The sequence below is a fragment of the Echeneis naucrates genome, chromosome 9 (assembly GCF_900963305.1).
Source record: "Echeneis naucrates chromosome 9, fEcheNa1.1, whole genome shotgun sequence".
In the NCBI taxonomy this organism is placed as follows: domain Eukaryota; kingdom Metazoa; phylum Chordata; class Actinopteri; order Carangiformes; family Echeneidae; genus Echeneis; species Echeneis naucrates.
Window position 1 is genome coordinate 12891862 of NC_042519.1, and position 21329 is coordinate 12913190.

The following is a 21329-nucleotide window of genomic DNA, read 5'->3' on the forward strand; positions in this document are numbered from 1 at the left end:
CCAAAGTATCTGTGAAAGTACTGCTTTCACTTGACCATTGTCATGTACCCCTCGCATGTGCACATGTGCCACCAACAGGGGCACATGACCTAGTCCGCACTAGTCTTGGGTAGACTAGTGCGGACTAGTAGACCAACAAACATGAACTGATGAAGCCCCTTAGATAAGATGCGAAATGTCTTCATAGACAAATACAAGTCCAGTTGCCCACAAATCCATTTTGAGAGAATAATGACCTGGATGGATGAGAATATTCATACACATCCAGTCTAGTCCGGTCTCTGGTCTGGGGGGTGCAGTCTCTGGTGTGGTCTGGTCTAGTCCGTCTGGTCCGGTCTAGGTCCTGGGGGGGTCACCGTTCGTGCTGTAGCCCAGTCCATTCCTCCTCACCAATTAACCAACCAACTTAAACATGTTCAGGTGCCAACACCGGGAATCAATCCGCAACATTCTTACTGTGGGGTGGCAGTGATGACCACTACCACTACCAAAACTGGTAGATTAGCAACCTCCATCTTTATTTTTCGTTTAAGTTGTTGTGTTGATTCAGATGACAGTCTTCTACTGTCAGTCTTATTGACAGTGGACCTGCCTATCGGCACACTACTGCCACCAACAGTTGGGCATGGAGTTGCATTCACCTATAATCTCATTCTCTAGCAAAGTGACTGATGAGTGACAGGACAGGGGCACTTCAGGGGGCCTTAAGCAAAAACACAACAATAAAACAATGACACATATGTACTTCCTTCTATGCTGGAAAAACGCTGAATGGCTTACCTTCAAGATGATTTATCCCCTCCTGCCTCCATCACACCTGGCTGCCATTGTCATCTTCTTGGGTTTTGGCGGACAACGAAGTGCATGCGTCCTGTATGCGCGACATAGGGCGCATGCACGGATTCAAAACACGCAACTGCTAAAACTTACTTGGTATTTCTATGTTAATGTGCAATTACTATGAAACCTTTGAATATTATGTGAAAATACATAGTAAAACTTACTATAGCCATACAGTGTATTTATTACATGAATGGCATATATAGTTTTACTTGAAACTATAAAGTGACAGTTAACCTAAGAAGTATTACTACACCACAAAATGTTTTTTCTTTCAGTGTACATAAAGTAAACAGACAGCAAAACTTAGGTATAATAAGAATGAGGGGGTTAGGGTAACAGCTCGAGACGGATGATGTGTTGAGTGACCTAATCAGTTTGTGTCATATAGACCAGCTGTCATCACCCACTGTATTTGTACACACTGGATAGATTCACTTCCTTGCAATCTACTTCAGTGTCACTATTAATTCATTTACATAACCCTGCTCTCTTCCTTTCCATCCCCCTAATAATTTACTAATTTATCCAAAAATGCATCCTACAATTATTTATCAAATGGAGGTGGTGGTTATTCAGACCATTATTCATTGGGTTTAACAACACCATGCATTATTTTTAACGTGTCATATAACATAGGACTTTAGTGAAGTTTAATTGTAATTAAATATAAAAAACAAATAATAAACCAAAATGAAAGTAAATAAAATACTAAATAATAGAATGTGCAGATTCAGATTACAAAATTAAATACAAGAGAAAATGTGTACAGACATCCAGTCATCATATTTATATATATATTAGGTTTTCAAAAATCTCAGTGCGCAAGCAAAGGAATACATCGATCATGGCAGCACATTTTCCAGTTATATCTGATATAAGTTAAAGATATCTTTGCAGTGAAGAGCAGGCAAGCAGGACATAGTTTCTCCTGAACCCAAGATGTTTACTTTAGTTTTTAAAGTATCCCAAAACTTTACTGGTCAGTGGATGGGGGGTGGCAGGGGCTGAATTTGTTGTGAAACAGAATGTTCCACAATAATTGTTTTCACCTCAATGATCTTGATTTCATTATAGTTGGAAGCCAAAATCATTATAAAAAATAATTCTAATCACTCATCTATTCTTCGTGGTATTTAGACAACTTAACAAACACTTACTGTATCAGCACCCAGATTTACAGCAGCAACTCACTTGCCTATGTGTTGAAACCTCAAACCAAATAACTGTCACTGTGATACTGCAATAAAGGTCAGAGTGGGCTGCTGAGACAATTATAGATTACTTACTCTTAACATTAGTGACCCACATCACAATTTTTCCTCCCCTCAGGATTTCAAAAAATCCTCTTTGACAGTTTAAAATAATGCATTTTTTTACTACTCTGTGTGTTTCTTTCTTTTTCTTGCTTGCTTTTTCTATTTTTGTTATTTTTTCACACAGTGATTAAGATAATATCTCCCACGAGTTTGTGCTCATGCATACAATCCCAGAAGAAAAATGCACACACATGCAAACACAAAACTGTGGTAAGAATTCACATGGCTTCAGTTAGTGGGAAAAGTATCACATCCAAAGTAATAACACAAACATGGCAACCCAAAGAGGCCCCAAGAGGGACTGGCACAGGACTTGGCAAGCCATTCATCACCACTCTCATGTTGCCATAAGACTGTGTGCTGCCAGTTTTAGTGATTCTTGTGTGTGTGTGTGTGTGTGTGTGTGTGTGTGTGAGAATACATGGGTGAATTGCCTGTATGTTTCACTGTATTTTGTGTGTGCCAGTGAAATTGGCCCTGCAGAACACAACAGAAGCTTGACCAGACTTAGAAAAGGATTATCATGTTTCAGGATCCCACCATGGTTCAAGTGATGAGGGAAACCTATTGTTTTTGTATTATCTTTTATGTGTGAATGAACAACAGACAAGAAAGAGCTTACGTTAAGTGTAGACACTGAAAGGCACAGAAACCAGGGGACCATCAAGTTACTTGTTCAAGCACAGGGACGGCAGCCAAGTTTTATTTGCCAGGGCTTTGATTGTTGCACTTCTAGTACAGACACTCAAAGTGAAGTGGAACACAATTTTCCTGTATGATTATTATGAAGCAGATGGTCTATGATTCAGCTGAACTATTGCCAGTGTGGTGGTGATTGGGGTTGAGTCAAAGGGACAGCTGAAATGGTGGAAAGACAGAGAGGTGGAAGGTAAGAAAGGAAGTATGGAAATCAGATTTGAACTTTTTAATCACTTAACAATCATATGGCATTGATTGAATGCCATTTTCCAGCTGCACTGTAATGAATCAGTGTGCAAATGTGTGTCGACATAAAATATAGACATGGGCCGGGCTGTAAAATTATGCCTTCCATTGGTCAGAGTGGGTTCAAATTTGTATGTGTGTGTGTGTGCTTCACACCCTGTTGACACCTGCCAATGGCATCTATCTCAGGTGATGACCTCCTATGCCACAGCCTAATTAGAAAAAGAATGTACTATACTTGTTTCATTCAACCCCTCCATGCCAAGCTCTTTCTCACACAAAGATGTGACAACAGATCTGTCTTTCATAATTGGACTACCTTCACAACGCATCCATGTTTCTCTGCTTATGTAGCAGAAAAAGTGACATGAAATAAACAAAAACCAAACAAATGCAACTAAAGATGCATGATGAGACACACTGTACTGCTTTTTGACGTGCTTGGAGCTGATTACACTCAAGATGCATGTTAAAGTCAGGTATGAACGGGGCTTTAGCCTTACCCTTGAGATGGTGAGGGGCATGTTGAAGTCCTTCCCTCCTTGCAGTCTGAAGCCCCAGGGGGCAGGGCCTGAAAGAGTGACGCTGTAGTTGCTGCTCATGGTCTCCCTGATAATGCCAAATGTGATCAGTGTGGATGTTGTTGGTGAGTGATGATGCCAATAGCAGATCAGGTGACAAAAATTATGTCACTGGCGTTTAGTGATGGGTAAGAATTTGGCTAGAGATGCTACGTCTTCCGTTAAGATGTTTCAAGATCTGAAAAAAAGATATGAAAGAAAAATATAAATTAGGCATGTTATTGTGTAGACAAAGGAAAGGAGAAGAAAAAATTACTGACGAGGCTGTGAGGGGTCAAGGTGGAGAGATGATATGTGCATGCACACACACATAACTAAACTATACAAAAAACATACAGAATGCATGTAATACAAATATACATAAATCATCATACAAGAAAAACAAACAAACAAACAAACAAAAAAAACTGGCTGCATCCTCTCAACTACTGAAAAAATAAAGTCATTTACATGCAACGTAGGTAAATATGATTTACAGGAAGCTGCAGTTGTTCAGCAACATAAATAGCTTACAATCTAGGAACCCCCTAGGAACACCTCACCAAGGGACATTTAAACAGTTAACAAGAATAGGAATACAACAACTTTCCTCTTAAGTGCTTTTATCATGTCAATGGAAAGACTGTACCTGTTTGATGGAAATTCCAGAGTGCAAAATATTCCCCTGCAGGAAGGTAGACAATGTTATCCCTAGTTTCCCCCGGACTATCCCCTTCCCAGCAAACACACTGTCTGTGTGTGAGCGAGGTGGAGAAGGATACAATGCTCTTATATAGCAGCTAATGACAGAAGGGAGGGGAAAGGTGGAGGAGGGGAGAGAAGAGAGAGGCAAGAGGAAGCATGGCTCGAGGTTAGGATGGGAGGAGAGAGGGAGTGGAAAGAGGAGGGGAATCACCCATGGGTGGAGTGAGTGGAACAGAGAAGAGGAAGAGAAAAGAAGGAGAAGATATGAAGGGTGAGATTATGGATAGGAAGCAACAATGCTCAAAAAAAGGGAGGTAAAGAAAAAGAGTGTGGGAGCACAAAATGACAAGGGGAGCAAGATGAGACAAGGGAGAGGGAGTGAAGGGCAAAGGGGAGGTGAGGAGGTGGTTTATTTTTCATCCAGATATTTTGGGAACATGGACTCAATCCTGCAGGCATCTTCATTATAGATGGAACCAGCCATATCTAGATCATGGCGTAACTCCACATCCCAGAGGCTTGAATTAAAAGGTCTTGGAAAGGTTCTTGGAAGGATATATTATGATGATTGTAAACAAGTCCAGGACCACGAAGATCAAATGTCTGTTTTTGTACAGATTTAAGATGTCTTAATAATAATAAATGCGTGGGTTTCTTCTTCATTTGAAGGCCCATTGATAGTTTTAGAATCTTTAAATCACCTTTAGTTAACTCTGCAATACAATTTTTATGTCTCTTTAAATTCCATTCTCAATACCATCGTTCCTACCATTGATATCAAACAAATCCAAACAAATTAAGCGAGTGAATACCAAAACAGGAAAACTGCACACTGTAAAAATCAACAATAGTTACAAATCTAATGCACTGCATTAAACAACCGTAATCAATTACGTTTCCAACATATCTCTGCCACCAACCTTTTAAATGCATTGATTCAATCTTTTGCCAAAGTGCTGCACCAACATTTGTGCTTTGTTTATTTACTGGTATTTTAATTATTCATGTCCAAGCAGCTGTCAGTTCTTCTCATTCTGCAACTCTTCACTGGCTTTCATCCATTTTCCTTTTCTAGCACAGACAGATCAATATTGACTCAGTATTTAGACTGATTTAGTAGTGGCTTGATTTAAGTCGTCCCACTGGTTTCTTGGCGCTGACCATGCAAACACATACACAGTAGACTTTGCCAAATCGTAGCTATGCGCTGCGTTCATGGCGGGGCTTGTCTTAGCAGTCTGGGAGCATTTTGTCAAAGTATGATTTCTTAAGAAAAAACAACAAATATCAATGAAGAAGAGTGGAAGTTTTACAAAAAACTTGGACATAAACCTAGAGGGGAGAAATCTGGCTAGACAGAGACCCTAAGATCTTCAACATAGACATGGAAGTAAGAACATTTTTAACTTAGAACTATGTCAAGTTTTACAGCAAATGCAAATTAAAATAACAATAGAAGGTATAGCACAGATTATTGATAACTCGTGTTTTAAAACAACCTACACATGTAATTATCTGGGAATGTCACGTCATGATAAAAAGTGAAACCCTATTCAGTCCTGATGGATCCTACATTGAAGACCATGGGGCCTAAACATTCTCAGTCCTACCAGGTTAATGGCATCTCTGTTGTGAGAGGGTGTCTGTTATTCATGGAAATTTTTACATAATGGTTGAATTTCATAGAGCAGAGATAATCATGGTTGATCCACTAGAACGCAACAGCAGATCACAAGTCAGTGACCACAAAACCCTGTTCTTTCCATCCTTTGAAAATCTGTGTCCAAGATCTAGGGTATCCAAGGCAAACAGTAAACAACAGGAAATCAGGTATTGGAGAAGAGCGAGAGATAGAGAGAGAGAATTTGAGTTGTTGACATTGACTTACCAAATGAAACCTAATCCGACATGTTAGAGGGTGATGAATCATCATGAATACAGCAAATGTGTGAATGTCCTCTGGAAGACCAATGCTCCACTTCTCCTGAAAAATAATAGAATAGAATAACACAGTAATTGATAAATTACACTGCCATCAGACAAGAATACATGTTTGAGTCCCATGAAGATATAATTTCTGAAGTTTGGGTCCTCCCATCAGGCCTATTTTGCTATCTTAGAAGATTTGATCAATTGCTTGTATTGTCCTCAGTGGCCAATGGCCAAAAAAATGTAACAGAGAGAACAAAGGAGATTTGTGGGTCGGAGGATAATGATATCAAATACTAACAATAGAGAGTGTGCTATAGCATGAAACCTCAGACAGCCTGCCAGTCCTTTGTTCCGTCAAATGGTCTATTCCAGTGCCCATATGCTCACCTCTCCACATGCTTAATGATCACAGCTTAACAGCCCCCAGCCAAATGCGCACGCACGCACACATACACACACACACACACACACACACACACACACACACACACACACACACACACACACAATATGTTAATATCCCTCCCTAAATGACATTTAATGCATCATCCACATGAATAAAAGGGGGACTCTCACCCCCCTGTCTTGTAAGCCATACACACACTCACTCAGACACACACACCACACTTGCTCACACTCTCTCTCTCTCACACACACACACACACACACAACTCAAAAGGACACAGCATATGTACAATCTCCCTCATGTGTGAATTAAATGTTTCAGGTCAAAGCTACAGAACAGCTGTGCTCTGAATGACATTAATTCTTAATTAGTTTAAAAGCCTTGCTGTTAGCTTCAACATCATAACATGAATAAAAGTTATTTTATGTCACTGGTTGGGTGTGTGTCCGGCCAGACCCTAATAAAGAAGTAGCATGGTGACATGAATGAGTGATTTCAAGATTTGTTAACGAAAGAGAAAAGAATAGAGATGGTCTGTGCCCTCATGTCTCCCTCAGTTATTCTGATGAATGTGGAGGTAACATAACATATATATTTTGGATGGAAACATTAATTCACTCTCAAGTGTTCACACACTTATCTACAGGTAGTAAGGCGGTTTATATTGGAGAAAGAATTTGTCTGCTGGCCATCTAATCGGTCTGACCCCTCCAGACTGATATAAGCCAAGTTAATCCCCCAACCCATCTCTGTAGATCCCGCACTGTTAGCGTCATTGTGTCTTAGTGGCTTTTCATTAGCAAGGACCTTAAAGTGATGTTTTAACAAATGCAAAATGGCTTGGAAAACAAACATTTTATCAAGTGTATGCAAATGGGACGCTGAAAATAACAGCAGACAAAGAGTACAAGTAAAGCGTATAATCTTTAAATATGGACAAGGACTGAACTTTTCCATTGTGTTCTGTAAACTACTACAGAGTGTGTAGAAATCTGATTTCATAGCTATTTGAGATGTAATGTTCTACTCAGATGTTAATCTTTCAAATTTAATGTAACCAAGTTATTAGTGAGAGCACATGCCTGGTATCCCCAGATGAGTTTATTATCATGAGCCTTTATCTCCTGTCTGAGCTCAGTGACTGTTTATAACTGCTCGCTTTCACAGTGGAAAATATCCGTCCCTGCACACCAGCCAACCAGACAGACAGCGATAGGTGGACACAGGCTGAGAGACAAACAGCTCAGCCCCAACAATTGTCCTTCCCAAGAAAGATAAACTGACAAAAACCTGGCTTCAGCCACACACACACACACACACACACACACAGAAACCCTTGTACCATCTCTAATTCTTGGGTCAAGTCCGGGTCAATCAAAGTGAAGCATTTTAAAAGCAAAGTGTAATGTTCCCTCTGGGACACATTTCAACCAACCGAATCTTCAGACTTTTGGGATCAGCTGCTTTTAATCGTCCCATCCACCTCCTGTTTGGAATCAGATGTACAAACACTCACGTCACTGACCTCCCCGTTTCTGTAGCACTGCCATCAGGGACTAATTTCCATTTTAACAAAATAAATCAAGATCAATTGGGCAGATTGTTATGAACTTTAATGAGCACAGCCATACTCAACAGATTTTCTTCAGCACCAGACTGAGGGTAAACTTAACTGTGGTTCCCCACAGCTGGCAATGCTGAAAGAAAACAATCGGCAGGTTTACTCCTCAATTTCAGTACCTCGTGAGCTGTAATAAACACTGCAGCATCTAAGGTCTGTGTTTATTGGAGGTTTAATGTGTTGATAATGACAACATTTGTAGGAATCAATTTGCTCAGACATGTCAGGATGTGTACACAATCTTTCTATAATGTACAACGGAGAAGGAGCAGCTTGTAGTTGGGCTATGCGATATGAGTGACATCCATGGACACTTCTCATATCTCTTTGCCATATAATTCATTATTTTTGTATAATAACTGTCCAACAGCATGGTGACTATACCATAAATACAAATTTCAGTGTGGTGTACTGTAGTTTATAATTGGAACAAAACTTTACTCTTGTTTGGTGTCCCAATAAAACAAATGCTGTTTACACCATGGCAACATGAAAAAAAAATATTACCCCTGATATATATACACATATATATATCATACACTCTGATATTTCCACAGTGCCGTAAGTCTTCTGACCTGATGGGTCGTCACTTCTCATGATGGATGGTCCTCATTCAGACACATTCATTTATCATGTCATGATTTGGTAGACAATGAATTATACATGGATGGTTTCAGGGAAATACACACTCCTAAGTAAACTGAGAAACACCCATATGCAAACACACCATGTGATGTATTAGAAAAGACTTCAGTGCATGTCCAAAATTCACTTCCTTCCTCGGGTTGACAGCAGCTGTTTGGTTTTTGACTGTATAATAACAAAGATGAAATAAACACATGAAGAAAGATGGGTTAGGGTTAGAAAGATGATTCAACATAACCTCAACCAATTTGTAATCAAATGCTGCACTGTTTGTGAATACTCTTTCATTCTCAACCGATGTATCCAGACCAAAAGCAAGGCTTTTGTATCAGCAGTGGCCTCAACACAAGCTCAAAGCATCAGGCCAGACTAAAGCATGTCTAAACATCAATAATACCCCAACCCCCACACCTTCATATGCTGCCACTCTCATACTCAAGTGCTGCATCTTAATGCGACACATCTTACATAAACATTGCTCTTATTATGTCTGTTTCTACTTCACCGTTATAAATGGAGATATTCCTGGGAACAGCTCCAGCCTGTTTGGGACAGGTCACCAAAAATGGGGACTTGGTCACTGCTTGGTCAATGCTTGGTCACCATCTCTAATGTGTTGGCACACTAAAAGACCTAAAACTGTTGAATGACTGTGACCGTGTTAAGGTAAACAAACAGGCAGCCACCACTGCTGTTAGGAACCAACCACCTGCTGTAGGTAAGAATTTCAAGGTGATATGTGCACTTGCACTGTTTGTTCTGAACAAAAACAAACAATAAATGTATCTCTAGTTTTGGATGGGAGCAGCCATGGTTTCATTAGTCGCGGTTATGCATCAATGCACGGTGATGTAATTTTTCTCTAAGAGTGAGAGAGTCGCACATGCGTCAAACAAATCTGTCAGTCATATCTGTTGGTTGTGTTGCCAGAGAAGCAATGAAACCACCTCCTCACCCAGCCTCCCAATGAGCAGCTGCAATTTAGCATCAAACCACTTTTTCACTGCACTGTGGAAGTATTTCACATCTTCTAACTCTATTTCAATTAAGAAAGAAAAAAAAAGGAAAAAGGGATGTGCGCCCCCTTCCATATTGGGTGAGTAGCATGAATTATGATTCCCTACATCCATCTAGTGGCTATTCAGTAGCATTGCAGGTAAATAGCATATACCTATCCGAGCTCACCCAGAGAAGCTACACATCCTACAGACAGCAGCGAATCACAGCTCATCAGGATACCTCACACTAATTAGAAAAGCATGTACCGGACGGTCTCAGCCAACCTGTCTCTTCCTCCAGGACGTAGGACTCAGGTTCATACAGATCAATTGAAGCCTCTGTGGAAACGAGGTTGTCAGAAGAGAGTTTATGCAGCAGCTCTTCTCAGCTGGTCACACAATTCAGACCTGAAACGTAATTCATTAACTTTATTGTAACATTATCACAGTAGTACAAAGGAAAAAAGAGTAGTACATGACACAACAGCAAATGGTTTATACATATCTCAGCGAGCCATGAAAAACACAATTAAACCACAATATTATATCAAAAAGAGTTAGTGTGGGTAAATAAAATTATATGATCAGTCCATAAGACAGGGACCATGGCATGATGCAAAATAGTTAACACATTTTAGCATAATTCAATTATAGATCATAAGAATTTGTTTCTCCAACTTGGGTTCTAAAGAAGAGGGACCTTTTTTATGTTGGTGTCACCAATCTACTGTAGTTTAGGTTGAATGGGATTAAATATGTCAAAGGCCACACTGCAGCCCCTACCAAACTGCCCTCTCTGTATGGCCTTCCACTTTTATGTCTTACATTGAACATAAGTGCAATAACTAAACATAAAAACACAAACAAAAAGTAACACACAGCAATTGTGATATAAAATGACTGTCCAAGTGACCCTAAGGGAGCCAAGTGATGCTAATTTTACTCTTTCTCTCTCATGTGGCAATTACTGCCCCACATTAACTGTCTAGTGACAGTTTGATAAACAGTACATTCAATTTCAGCATCAGATTAAAGATAAACATTCAGTTTCATGAGTGCAAATCGCATTTTTTCTCCGACAACTCATGACCATGCGGTGGGCTGTCACCTGGTTTAATCAGGATCAGTCATAATTTCAGAGTTTCTCTGTCACACCTGTAATGTTGCATTTAATCATACTGTAGTTGCCTTTTTGGAGAATTTGTGAATTTATGAAACGCTGTCATTGAACATGCTAAAGATTTGTCATTAAATGTAATCCAGGGATCTGTAAAATTGTCTGGAAAAAGTGACCTGACTGGTGCAGAGCTTAAACAAAGGGATTAAACATCAGGATAATCATGAGCTCTTTCCAGAAACTGTGTCAAAAACTGACACAGTTGCTTACTCAGCACAATAACTAACATCAAAAACCTTTACATCATACTTAGGTATAAAACCACCAGATGCAAAAGAACCAAACGTTAAAACACAGATGACTTGATCTGACAGAGTCGGGAGACACTTTTGTAAATAAAAAATATGCTATATTAGCCTCATTGAAAGTCTTTCAGTAAACAACAATACATCTATGAGTAGCCAGTCAGGATTAATAGAAGCTGTTATTCATTAACCAGAGTGACTGTTAACTCTCTTTAGAGAAAGGGCGGTTAACCAAAATCAACAGTCTTAAGTGAACGCCATGTTGCTTCCTTCCTTTTAATGGGACAATGAAAGCACATGCTCAATCGACATTACTGGCACCAACACCCTTGTGTTTACAAACAACAAAAACAGTAAAATTGCGATTTTCTTTTAAATGAATGGTAATAGTTTGAGTCAATAGCGAAGCATTTTTTATGAAAAATTGCAACCACACAATTAGCAAGACACTAACTACAAAGAAATTAGAAAAAGTTCATTGTTTTATGAGGCATATTTGACCCCACTAGCGTCTTTCAACCAGTGTCCATAGCTTCAGGTTTTCATTACACCACTTCCTTGCTGCAGAGAAAAGTTGGAGAGGTCTGGATTGCCGAAAGGAAGTACTACCATGAGATAAGAATGGAATATATTTCAGATATACTTTATAAATCATAGGTACATTATCACAACAAAGTTATTTCCTTTTGCCTTTCTCAGAGAACCTGTGATGTAGGTCGATTTCATAAATATAACATTTTAGCTCAATTTAACCTCAGTTTGAAGAATTAAACCTAGAATCCCCCCTGTCAAGCTGTGGCCCTAAGATGAAAATATATTGTTACACTTGTCATTTTCAAGGGATCTAACAAAACTATGCAGTGCCCCTGGTGCTCCCTCAGGGTGTGCCTGTCCCTGCCAAGTCTGACAGATCCAGCACTTTGTATTCCAGGAAACAGCTCATATTGTTTTATTCACCATACCAGTTTCTAAATAACTCAAGTTATTTAGGTCAGTGGGCATGAGGGGATCTGTGGTCTGAAAATGTAATAAATAATATAGCTGTGATGTAAAAGAGAGCAGCAGAGAGCACTGAAGTCCATTTCCTCAAGAGAGAAGCTCCACTGCTTCAAAAACTTCAGATGAAAAGTTCAGACTGACAAAAACATTGTTCTCCATTGCCTCAACACTGTCCTCCAGGCAGATGCTGTCATGGTTCATGAGGCTGCTTTCAGAAGTGGGACTGATGACAATTATGCGTGGGACACACTGAGGTGACCTCGGATTGGCAGACGGGTCTTTTGTGAAACTGAGGGAATCAAAAGAGTCGCTCTTGAGGTTGTTGACCCTATTGATGATGCTGTGTCTCCCCGCCCTAGAATCTGAAATATCATTGGTCAAACTCTGGCTGCGCCTCCTGGTAAGAACTAGTAGAGGGAGAGTGGCGATGGTCAGCGAGCTGGAGACCAATTCATGGTCACAGGTGCTGGATGAATCAGTCATGGTAGATGGATGCTAACAATGTATAACCAGAAAAAAAACAATCAAAAAAAAAAAACAAAAAACAAAACCATACATTAAAAAAAAAATTATTGGTGCATGAATACATGCAGAAAAAAAATCAACATGAAACGAACACGTCCAACAATGCATGGGAAAAAATGGCGTGTACTCAATAACCCGAGAAATATTTGAGCAGATTTTTTTCTCACCTTCTCTGCTGCCTTTCTCATGATGTTCTTTCGCTCTAAATGTTTTTTGTAAGACCTCCCTCTGCAAGACGGACTGTATGAAGACACACTTCTGAGGGAATCACATGACCTCCTGCCCAAAGCCTCCATCTCTACATCCCTCAAGACCTGCAGGACAGAATATTAAAATACCAATTTTAATGTTCTCAGTATTAAGTGATGGAAAATATGAAAGTGCTGCTGTCATCAGATTTAGTCACATAAATGAGCATATTTAATTTACACTATGTGCATGTTTCTTGGTGTGGTTAGGGTTAGATGATTAGCACACTACCCTCATGAGACTAAACAAAGTGACACAGAGGCAGACAAAAATAGGCATTGAGTGCAAATATGTGAAGCTGAAACATTTAAGAAGTATATAAAAAATATACAAGTAAATTACAAGTTGGTAATTGATGATGAAGATGGCAAATGTTATTTCTAAACACAGGTGCATAAAAGCCTCTAAAAAGCACTACAGATGATGAAAATCTTAATTTGTTTCAACAGATCATTGAAAACATGAAAAAAGACGAAGAGAAGAAGAAATTATCTTATAAAAAACTACCATGTCTGCGGAGTTGGTAGCAGCTGTAATGAAGTGTTTCCTTGACGCTGTGGACTGTCTGCTGATGATGGAGTCTCTGAAAGAGGACTCACTGATGGAGGAGGAGGAGATGCACTCCTTCCGAGGAGTAGGAGACAAAAACCAAAGGCAGGGAAACTTCTCCGCCAGAGTCATCCTAATTATCAAAAAAACAAGAGACTCACCCATTTACATATCTAAATAACTGCAGTTTGCCAGTTTATTTAAATTAGGTGACATGAATATGTAATGACTTCATACGATCAGTTAAAAGATGAACAGTGTAAACACAATGAATGTCAACTTTTACCTGTATTTGTTGTGTATAATAGCATAGATGAAAGGATTGTAGATGGTGGAGGCTTTAGCTATGATTGCAGGGACGGCCTTGGAGTATGGCGACAAGATGTTGGCATGTCTGGATGAGACGGAGCAGCAGAATGTAAATGTTTCTCTCTGGTTTGAAGTACCTTTTTTTTTTTGTTTTTGGCCTATGAGAGACAACGCATCATGCTTTAAAGTTCCCTTTTCACGCTCTATATTCTGAATCATAACAAAGAAGCATTTGGGGTCAGGGATTAGCCAAAATGGGACAGCTGTCACAGAGGGACTGTTAATTCCATCTGATTTTGCATGCTCAGCTGAGTGTGTGTGTGTGTGTGGCTGTACACCTTTCACCTTTTCTGAGTAGGGAAAAGATGTGATTTCAAAGTTATGTAACGTTATAACATCCCATCCTACTGTATATCACAAGAGAGACATGTGGTTACTTGAATGTTGTGATAGTTTGGATAAGCCGCTTCACTGCCTGATGCATGTCTCTAGGCGGGAGGTACTTGGCCTCTAGCTGACACAACCTTATATAATAACACTCTCTTTGCCATTTTGGGCAGATTTTTAACCAAGCTGCCTGCTCACCATCTTGACTGGAAGTCAAAGTGTGAAACATAAAAGGCAGCTTGAAGTCTGGTATTACTGCCAAGTTACTGAATCTCTTCCATGTTTCCACCATTGAGCCTGATTCTGTCATTTCTATATAATGAATGGTTTGATGCACAAAGGGATTAGATTTAGTCCCGGTGTAATGTAAGATGCAAAGTTATGTGGAAAAGATAAGAAAGACTGCATTGAAAAACTGATTTTAGATCTGAATTACCAGAACAGCTGAAATTGAAATTTCAACGCAAAATAAATGTTGAATAACTACAATGACACCCGATGTACGATATTGTTATCTGTTTCATTGAAACAACACTAATTTGTAGTTTTCCTGATTAAAATTGATTGAGCCTAATGAAGTCATCATGTTACAGTTAACACGTGTGGTAGACTGCTCCACACACCTCATTTCTGAATCAGGTAAACACGCATTTACCTAATTTTTGAATACTGCATAGAATTAAATTGGTGTTCCTAACTTTAAAGTTCAAGTGAACAAGTTTAGTGTCAGTCCAAATCGCTTAAATGTTGATTCACTGATTTAACGTTGATGGAACACAGTTTCGGTGACGGTTCTCTAGCTGTGTTGTAATTGATTTCAAGAGGTAAATAATGAATATATTACTGTAACGGATAAATATCAAAAATTGGCTTCCACAGAATACATACATTAAATATGCAGCGCACACATTTAAAACTGTTACTTTTATTTACATAAAATCTGACTTACCCAGCCCAGGAAATCAGAGTGACACAGGCGTAAGGGGACCATGACAGGACATAAACCACAATGACAACAAAAGCGATCTTTGCCAACTTCCATTCACTCCTGATGGACTTTTGCTGGATGAGGGTGGATTTCCTCACCTGCGTGCCGAGACGCTCCACTTCCCTGTCAGTGCAGAAGAATGTTAATATAGGCAATTAAAAAAAAAAAAAAAAAAAAAAAAAAAAAATATATATATATATATATATATTATTAAAGTATTAAATAGTTAACTGTATAGGGCACCTGCTAGTTTTCCTTATGGCCAAAAACATTAGGAGATAACAGTAAGAGATGATTCCCAGCGGAATAAAGAAAACAAAACAGCACAGCATCATGGTGTAGCTCCGGTTTGCCAATGTATATGTGACATAATCCCATGTACAAGATGTCATCAAGCCCTCAGGGATATAAGAACCTGAAAGTTTTAAAGCACATCAGATAAGGACATTGATTACGTTGCAGGAAAACATTTACAGGTGACTTATGTTACTGCAGTTAAACGTTCATTTCTACAGCAGGGAACAAAGACAAGGTTGTTTGATAGTTTCTGCCATATGGTACAGTGTTAATGAGCGTTAGCAGGGTAAGGAGGCTTACGAGATACGCAAATAAATTACACTCACTCCAGCCAACTAGAGGAGCTAGACTCCAGGCCAAAGAGTAAAGCCAGACCATGAGGATGGCCAGAGCAGTTCTTCGCTTGGAGCTCCAGCGTATTGCCTGCAATGGCTTGGTAATGACCATGTAGCGATCTATTGAGATGGCCAGCAGGTTTATCATGGAGGCAATGCCAAACAGGGCGCCGCAGAATGCATACATCTTACAGCCTACAGGGCAGAGACAAATACAAACATATGACTTAGCGGCTGTGTTTTATGGTAAATAAGTTGAAATATGAGGATTTAGCAAAGATCAGCAAAGAAGAGGAACTGAACAGAGCGCACTGGATTAGAAAACAAAAAGCAGCATTACCCATCTCTCCAAACACCCATTCCTTGTAGAGACAGTTGATGAAGAAAATGGGTGACTGTGTGAAGGCCATGAGGAAATCACTAACCGCCAAGTTCATGATGAAGTAGTTAGGCAGGTTCCGAAGCTTCTTGTTACTACACAGACGCACACACACAGACGCACATACACATACAGGAAAAAGAAGGTATGGAATCTGACAGTTAGAAAAAATGGACTGACACAGTATGTCTAACTCGGTCTGAGTCAGACACTGATTTCTGTTTTAACAAAAGCCAAATGTGATCATGTCCGTCTTTCATTTTTCTTATTTTAATACTGAACTCTGATACATCCAGTTTGACTGTCAGAATGGATCAGATAGTGGATCAGTGTTGAACTCATCAACTCTGTGTGAACCTGCCTCCATACCAGCTTGATTAAGCAGCATATTGACCTGCTGCCTGCTTCCACTGCTCTTTATTGATTAATCTCTGCTTCTGTGCTCTCCTGAATTAAAGGTGTCTGCTCGCTGATCTGTACTCAGCACCAAACAATCTGGTTGTTTATATCAGTGAATAAAAAAAAAAAAAGTCATTGTATCAGGTAACATCTCACTTGTCTCCTCTCCTTCTCTAGCATGTGCTGTGTTTGTGTTCGACTGAATTTTCTTGGAAAGCATAAAATCATGCACATTTCTGATTCAGAAAACACAAACTCTCAGCACAAGCAACAGAGGACCCATCTAATCTATCTCCAGTGATGGGCAGATGGAATATAAAAGCTCCTGACAATCCCCAGAACAAACACACACTTACAGTAGACACACTTTCTCCCTCTGACCTAGTTTCTACTAAACAGTTAGCAGCAGTGGAACAATAAGAGGTCAATGGCTGTCAAAATTACACAACATGCCACACATGTATGTACATATGTACTCCCTCTTTGGCATCTCAAGGAAACTTGAGAAATTGAGAGTCACTCATCTTTCACAAATATAAATACTGTGTGGATTGTGACTGTGTGGATTACACAATTGGTTTGAATTGCCCAGTACATTTTATTTATGGTGAAATGCACAGTAACATTATGCAGTCACAGCTGTGTGTTTCAGGTGTTTATGCTCATAGACATTTTCTTTCACTACAACATGCATAATGTTTTAGAGGTTATTTCAGATTCAGGGGAATTGACTCTTGTGTGACTACAATTCAAATGCTTCCATGTCCAGAAGAGCTCAAACCATAGATCGCAAAAATGGGAGAGGAAAAGGAAATGCATATAAATAATTACAATTAGGTAAAAATAAGAACTAGATGTTAGAGGTCCTTTTGTTACATGTCAGAAATATCACCTTTGTTCAAAACACTTCTGTCTTTTCAGTGCTTGGTTTCTCAGACTTTTCCTACCATGAACCCAATAGTTCAAGCCTTTGCCATGCAACTACCATGATTTTTCAGCCTTGATAGATGCAAAGATTCATTTAGTGGTAATTGCCAGCTTTTTGGAAAACCCTTTGATCCTCTGAAGAGTGTGAGTCATGACATATGATGAGCCTCTCTTTGAAGTAAATGAAAGACGAAAAAAATGTCTCAACTTTAATTCCCTCTTAAACTATTTCTAACAATCAAGCCCACAGTTCTGCAAAGATATGGGACTCTCTGTCCTCCCGTCCATCTGTTCATCCTGCTCTGAGACCAATTCATCTTTGACTGATTATACTCTGAGTGAAAGAGCTACATAAGACAGGCTAAGAGCTAATATAGTCAGGTACTCAGACTAATTCCACTGAAAATAGAAGACACACATTAACTCTGGAGCCATGAAATTCTTGAACAGACAAGCCACTGACACAGACCCACCTATAGAAGGCAAACATAACCAGAGCATTGCCAGCGATGCCCAGCGTCCCAATGACAAAGACGAATAAAGCGACGATGTAGTGAGCATGGTCAGGCACATCCACCTTGCTGAAGAAGTTGCTCTGGGTGTGTGCTTTCTCAGGCTCCATGCTTTCAGTGGACCACATGGTTCAGACATCTCGTCAGGACTGCCAGCCTGGCAGGATGCAATTGGTCCGTTGCTGTACAGTCCACTTCATTTTCATGGTTTCGTGCTTCCATGGTTGTATCATTTGTAAGAGATGCTGTGGGAGTGCAGTATTTTTAGATCGAGCTACCTTCAGGTGTGGATTGATGAAGTTTCGTTTTAGTGATCATCCAAAAAACTGGATTGATGAGTGAAAATGAATGAAAAGCGGTCAGTGTTACATTATTTGGAAAATAGCTGCAGTAAAATGCAGACCATGAAAAAAAAATAGTTTCTGTTTTGCTTCTTTTTCAGGTAGTGTTCGGTGCTAGTTGACGTCCAGCTGGTAGGGTGTTAGTGTTCTTCAAAAAAAAAAAAAAAAAGACTTGCAGAGCCACATCCTGTCTGTTCCCCTCTGGTCTGCAGTCCCAAACCTCGTCCTCCACCTGCAGTGTCCAAATGCTTCCTGTTTGAGTCTCGGGTTAGTGCGCTGATGTTACTCTCCAGTGCATTAAACCTCTGCACTTGTTACACATTGTCACTGTGCCGACTCAGTGTTAGCCTGCAGCCTCCTCACTCGTCACACCAGCTGTGCACCAGCCTCTGAATCAGTGGCCTTACTCTGATTATCTTTCCAACTAGCAGCACCTAACCTCTCATCTCTCTCTCCCCCTTTCCCCCCCTCTCTGTCCATGTCTCTCCCTCATAGTCCCATGTTACTGTGTGGATCTCTCAACCCAGACCCCCTGTTATATGTCCTGCTTCCTGAACCTCTCCCTCTCTCCTGAAAGTCATTGCCTTGCTTGCCTCTCTCTCCCTCTCCCACCCCCTGACCACCCTCCATACGATATGGCCCAGCCCTGAGCTCTAACCCTTTAACTACCAGCTTCTTACATAACAGTCATGATGTTCACTTACACTGCAAGCCGTTTTAGATCAGACGTAAATCAGACTTTGTGAGCCAAACATGTAGATAATGATGCAAACACATCCACTCTCATGTTATTGATTCCTGACTGACTGCACTTTTTACGTCGGTCACCACTGTGAGCTAATGAGTCTGTGCTGTGAAACCTCCTTCATGCACGCAGGCACTCACGCATGCTGCACAAAGACATGCACGTTGTCTTGTCCAAATGGGGCATTCTGCTGCAACATCATTGTGTCACTAACAAGCTCAGACTCCAAAGGGTACTGCATGAAGCCAACCCAACTAATTAGTGTTCCCATTCATAAGTTCTGAAGTAAATTTACCGCAGCTTTGAATCACACGAAACATATCACAATCTGGAGCATGCAAAGGTTTCACAGCATCATACCAAGTTATTCATTTGGAGAGGGAACAGTCTTAACAGGATTAATGAATCCCAAAGCCAAAATACTGTTGCGCAGTTATTAAGTTATTACAAATGATAAAAGCTCAGGTTTGGTTCAAACCAAACCTAAAAGGGTTCAAACCAAACCTAAAATCCTAAAAGGCTAAAGGATGACAGAATAATTTTTAAACAGATCCAGATAATTTATCATCTGTCAGTATTTTAGCTATTGTTTTCATGTTTTTTATACTGTTCCACCACACAATGTACCACTTCAAAATATATGCAGTTACACAATTAATAATACATTTCATGTGAGGACTGTGTGGGCTCATTACGGGTAACTTACACACTATAACACTATAACAACGGACATGTAAGAACTCATCAACTTATATAACTTAAAGCAAGTTGACACTTCATGGTTCCATGCATGTGTGCATAATAAGAATTGTTATTAATGAACAATTAGGAGTATTATTAATCCAAATAGACTCAGTTACTGAGAGCAAATGGGGACAAGAACTCCTTGTTCTGAGTAATATTCTTATGACTGCCTGCAGGACATTGTTCAGAAGCACGCCACATCTGCTGGCCATTGCTTTTTATGGTGCTGGACATGTTGATAAAAGGAGATGAAGGGAAAAGAGGGTGTTGAAGAATGCAGAGCTTAGACAGAGATGCCAACTAAGCCCCTACAGCAGGGGGATAGCATTAATCTGCACACTGTGCATGCATGTAGATCAGTGTTTGATCTGCCTGGAATAAGAACTTGTATGATAGTGCACATGCATGCGTGTGTGTGTGTGTGTGTGTGTGTGTGTGTTGGGTGGGGAGGGTGTTGGTATGGAGGGTCATGTGCCTACATCCATGTCTGTTCATGTATTCATGTGTGTCTACTTTTGTATATGTGTTTGTGCACAGTTTCACATGAGATTACTGCTATACAGTTCTGCTGCTGGCCTCTGTAACCTAATCACAGTTATTTAGTTTTCACCTACATGTTAGTGTGGCAGGGAAATATGCAAAAGGAGTACAAGGGAACCAGGGGAATATAAAAGAAAATTGCATTTAAATCGATCAAGTGCAGCCCTTATTTTTAAGGGCTTAGTTCCCTATTTGTGAACTGAGAAATCTGCAAATGTTTGTAACAGAAAGATGATTATGAAAGATGCCAAATCCTAAATATCAAAACTAAAATAAATACTGCCCATAAAGCTTCTTAACAACTGCTTAAAAAGAAAAAAAAAATACACTGTGAAAATGTGGAAATGCACCTTTTCCTTGCTATTACATAAACTCAGTCAGCTTTGCTTTTGCTTTGCTTTAGATTGGCAGTGAGGACATGGCAACAAGCTGGAGTTAAAGACGGATTAGACAGATGAAAGAGGCAACTCATAGCTCTCTCACATGTCAGCAGCTACACATAGTGGAATAACAAATGTTCTGAATTCAAACAGAAATATAAAATAATTGATGTTGGGCATTATATTGACTAATTGCAGAATAAATCAAATGTTTACATATGCTTCTCTCTGTACCCCCTATCCATCAGGAAGATGGATGGATTTCAGGTTCGGTAGTTAGGGGACAAAAAACTACATTTACATTTTTTTTCCTAATTTATTTCCTGTGTAG

The 21329-nt window shown here is 39.7% G+C and overlaps 2 protein-coding genes across 7 annotated transcripts in view; both read right to left on the minus strand.

Annotated features, from left to right (window-relative positions):
* The window catches only part of pdlim5a (PDZ and LIM domain 5a), a 56355-nt gene extending 51931 nt beyond the window's left edge, over positions 1–4424 (minus strand). For 5 of the 6 annotated variants that reach the window (XM_029510227.1, XM_029510226.1, XM_029510230.1 and 2 more), the window contains exons 1-2: positions 4314–4424; positions 3608–3863 (exon numbers count right to left, since the gene is read on the minus strand). Coding sequence is in view for 4 of the 6 variants with exons in the window: in XM_029510226.1 (XP_029366086.1) it covers positions 3608–3706 (99 nt within the window). In the remaining 2 variants the exon portion in view is untranslated. Of the gene's footprint in view, positions 1–780; positions 872–2781; positions 3582–3607; positions 3864–4313 lie in introns of those variants that run through there. The other variant, XM_029510228.1, reaches the window with a different exon arrangement.
* Positions 4425–12479: 8055 nt separating this feature from the next.
* LOC115048856 (melanopsin-A-like) lies at positions 12480–18376 on the minus strand. The gene is made up of 9 exons (XM_029510663.1): positions 18210–18376; positions 16372–16505; positions 16023–16226; positions 15643–15814; positions 15361–15522; positions 14002–14109; positions 13674–13848; positions 13085–13231; positions 12480–12887 (listed from the first exon to the last, which is right to left on the minus strand). The coding sequence occupies exons 1-9, from the start codon at positions 18374–18376 to the stop codon at positions 12480–12482; spliced, it is 1677 nt and encodes a 558-aa protein (XP_029366523.1).
* Positions 18377–21329: the final 2953 nt, after the last annotated feature.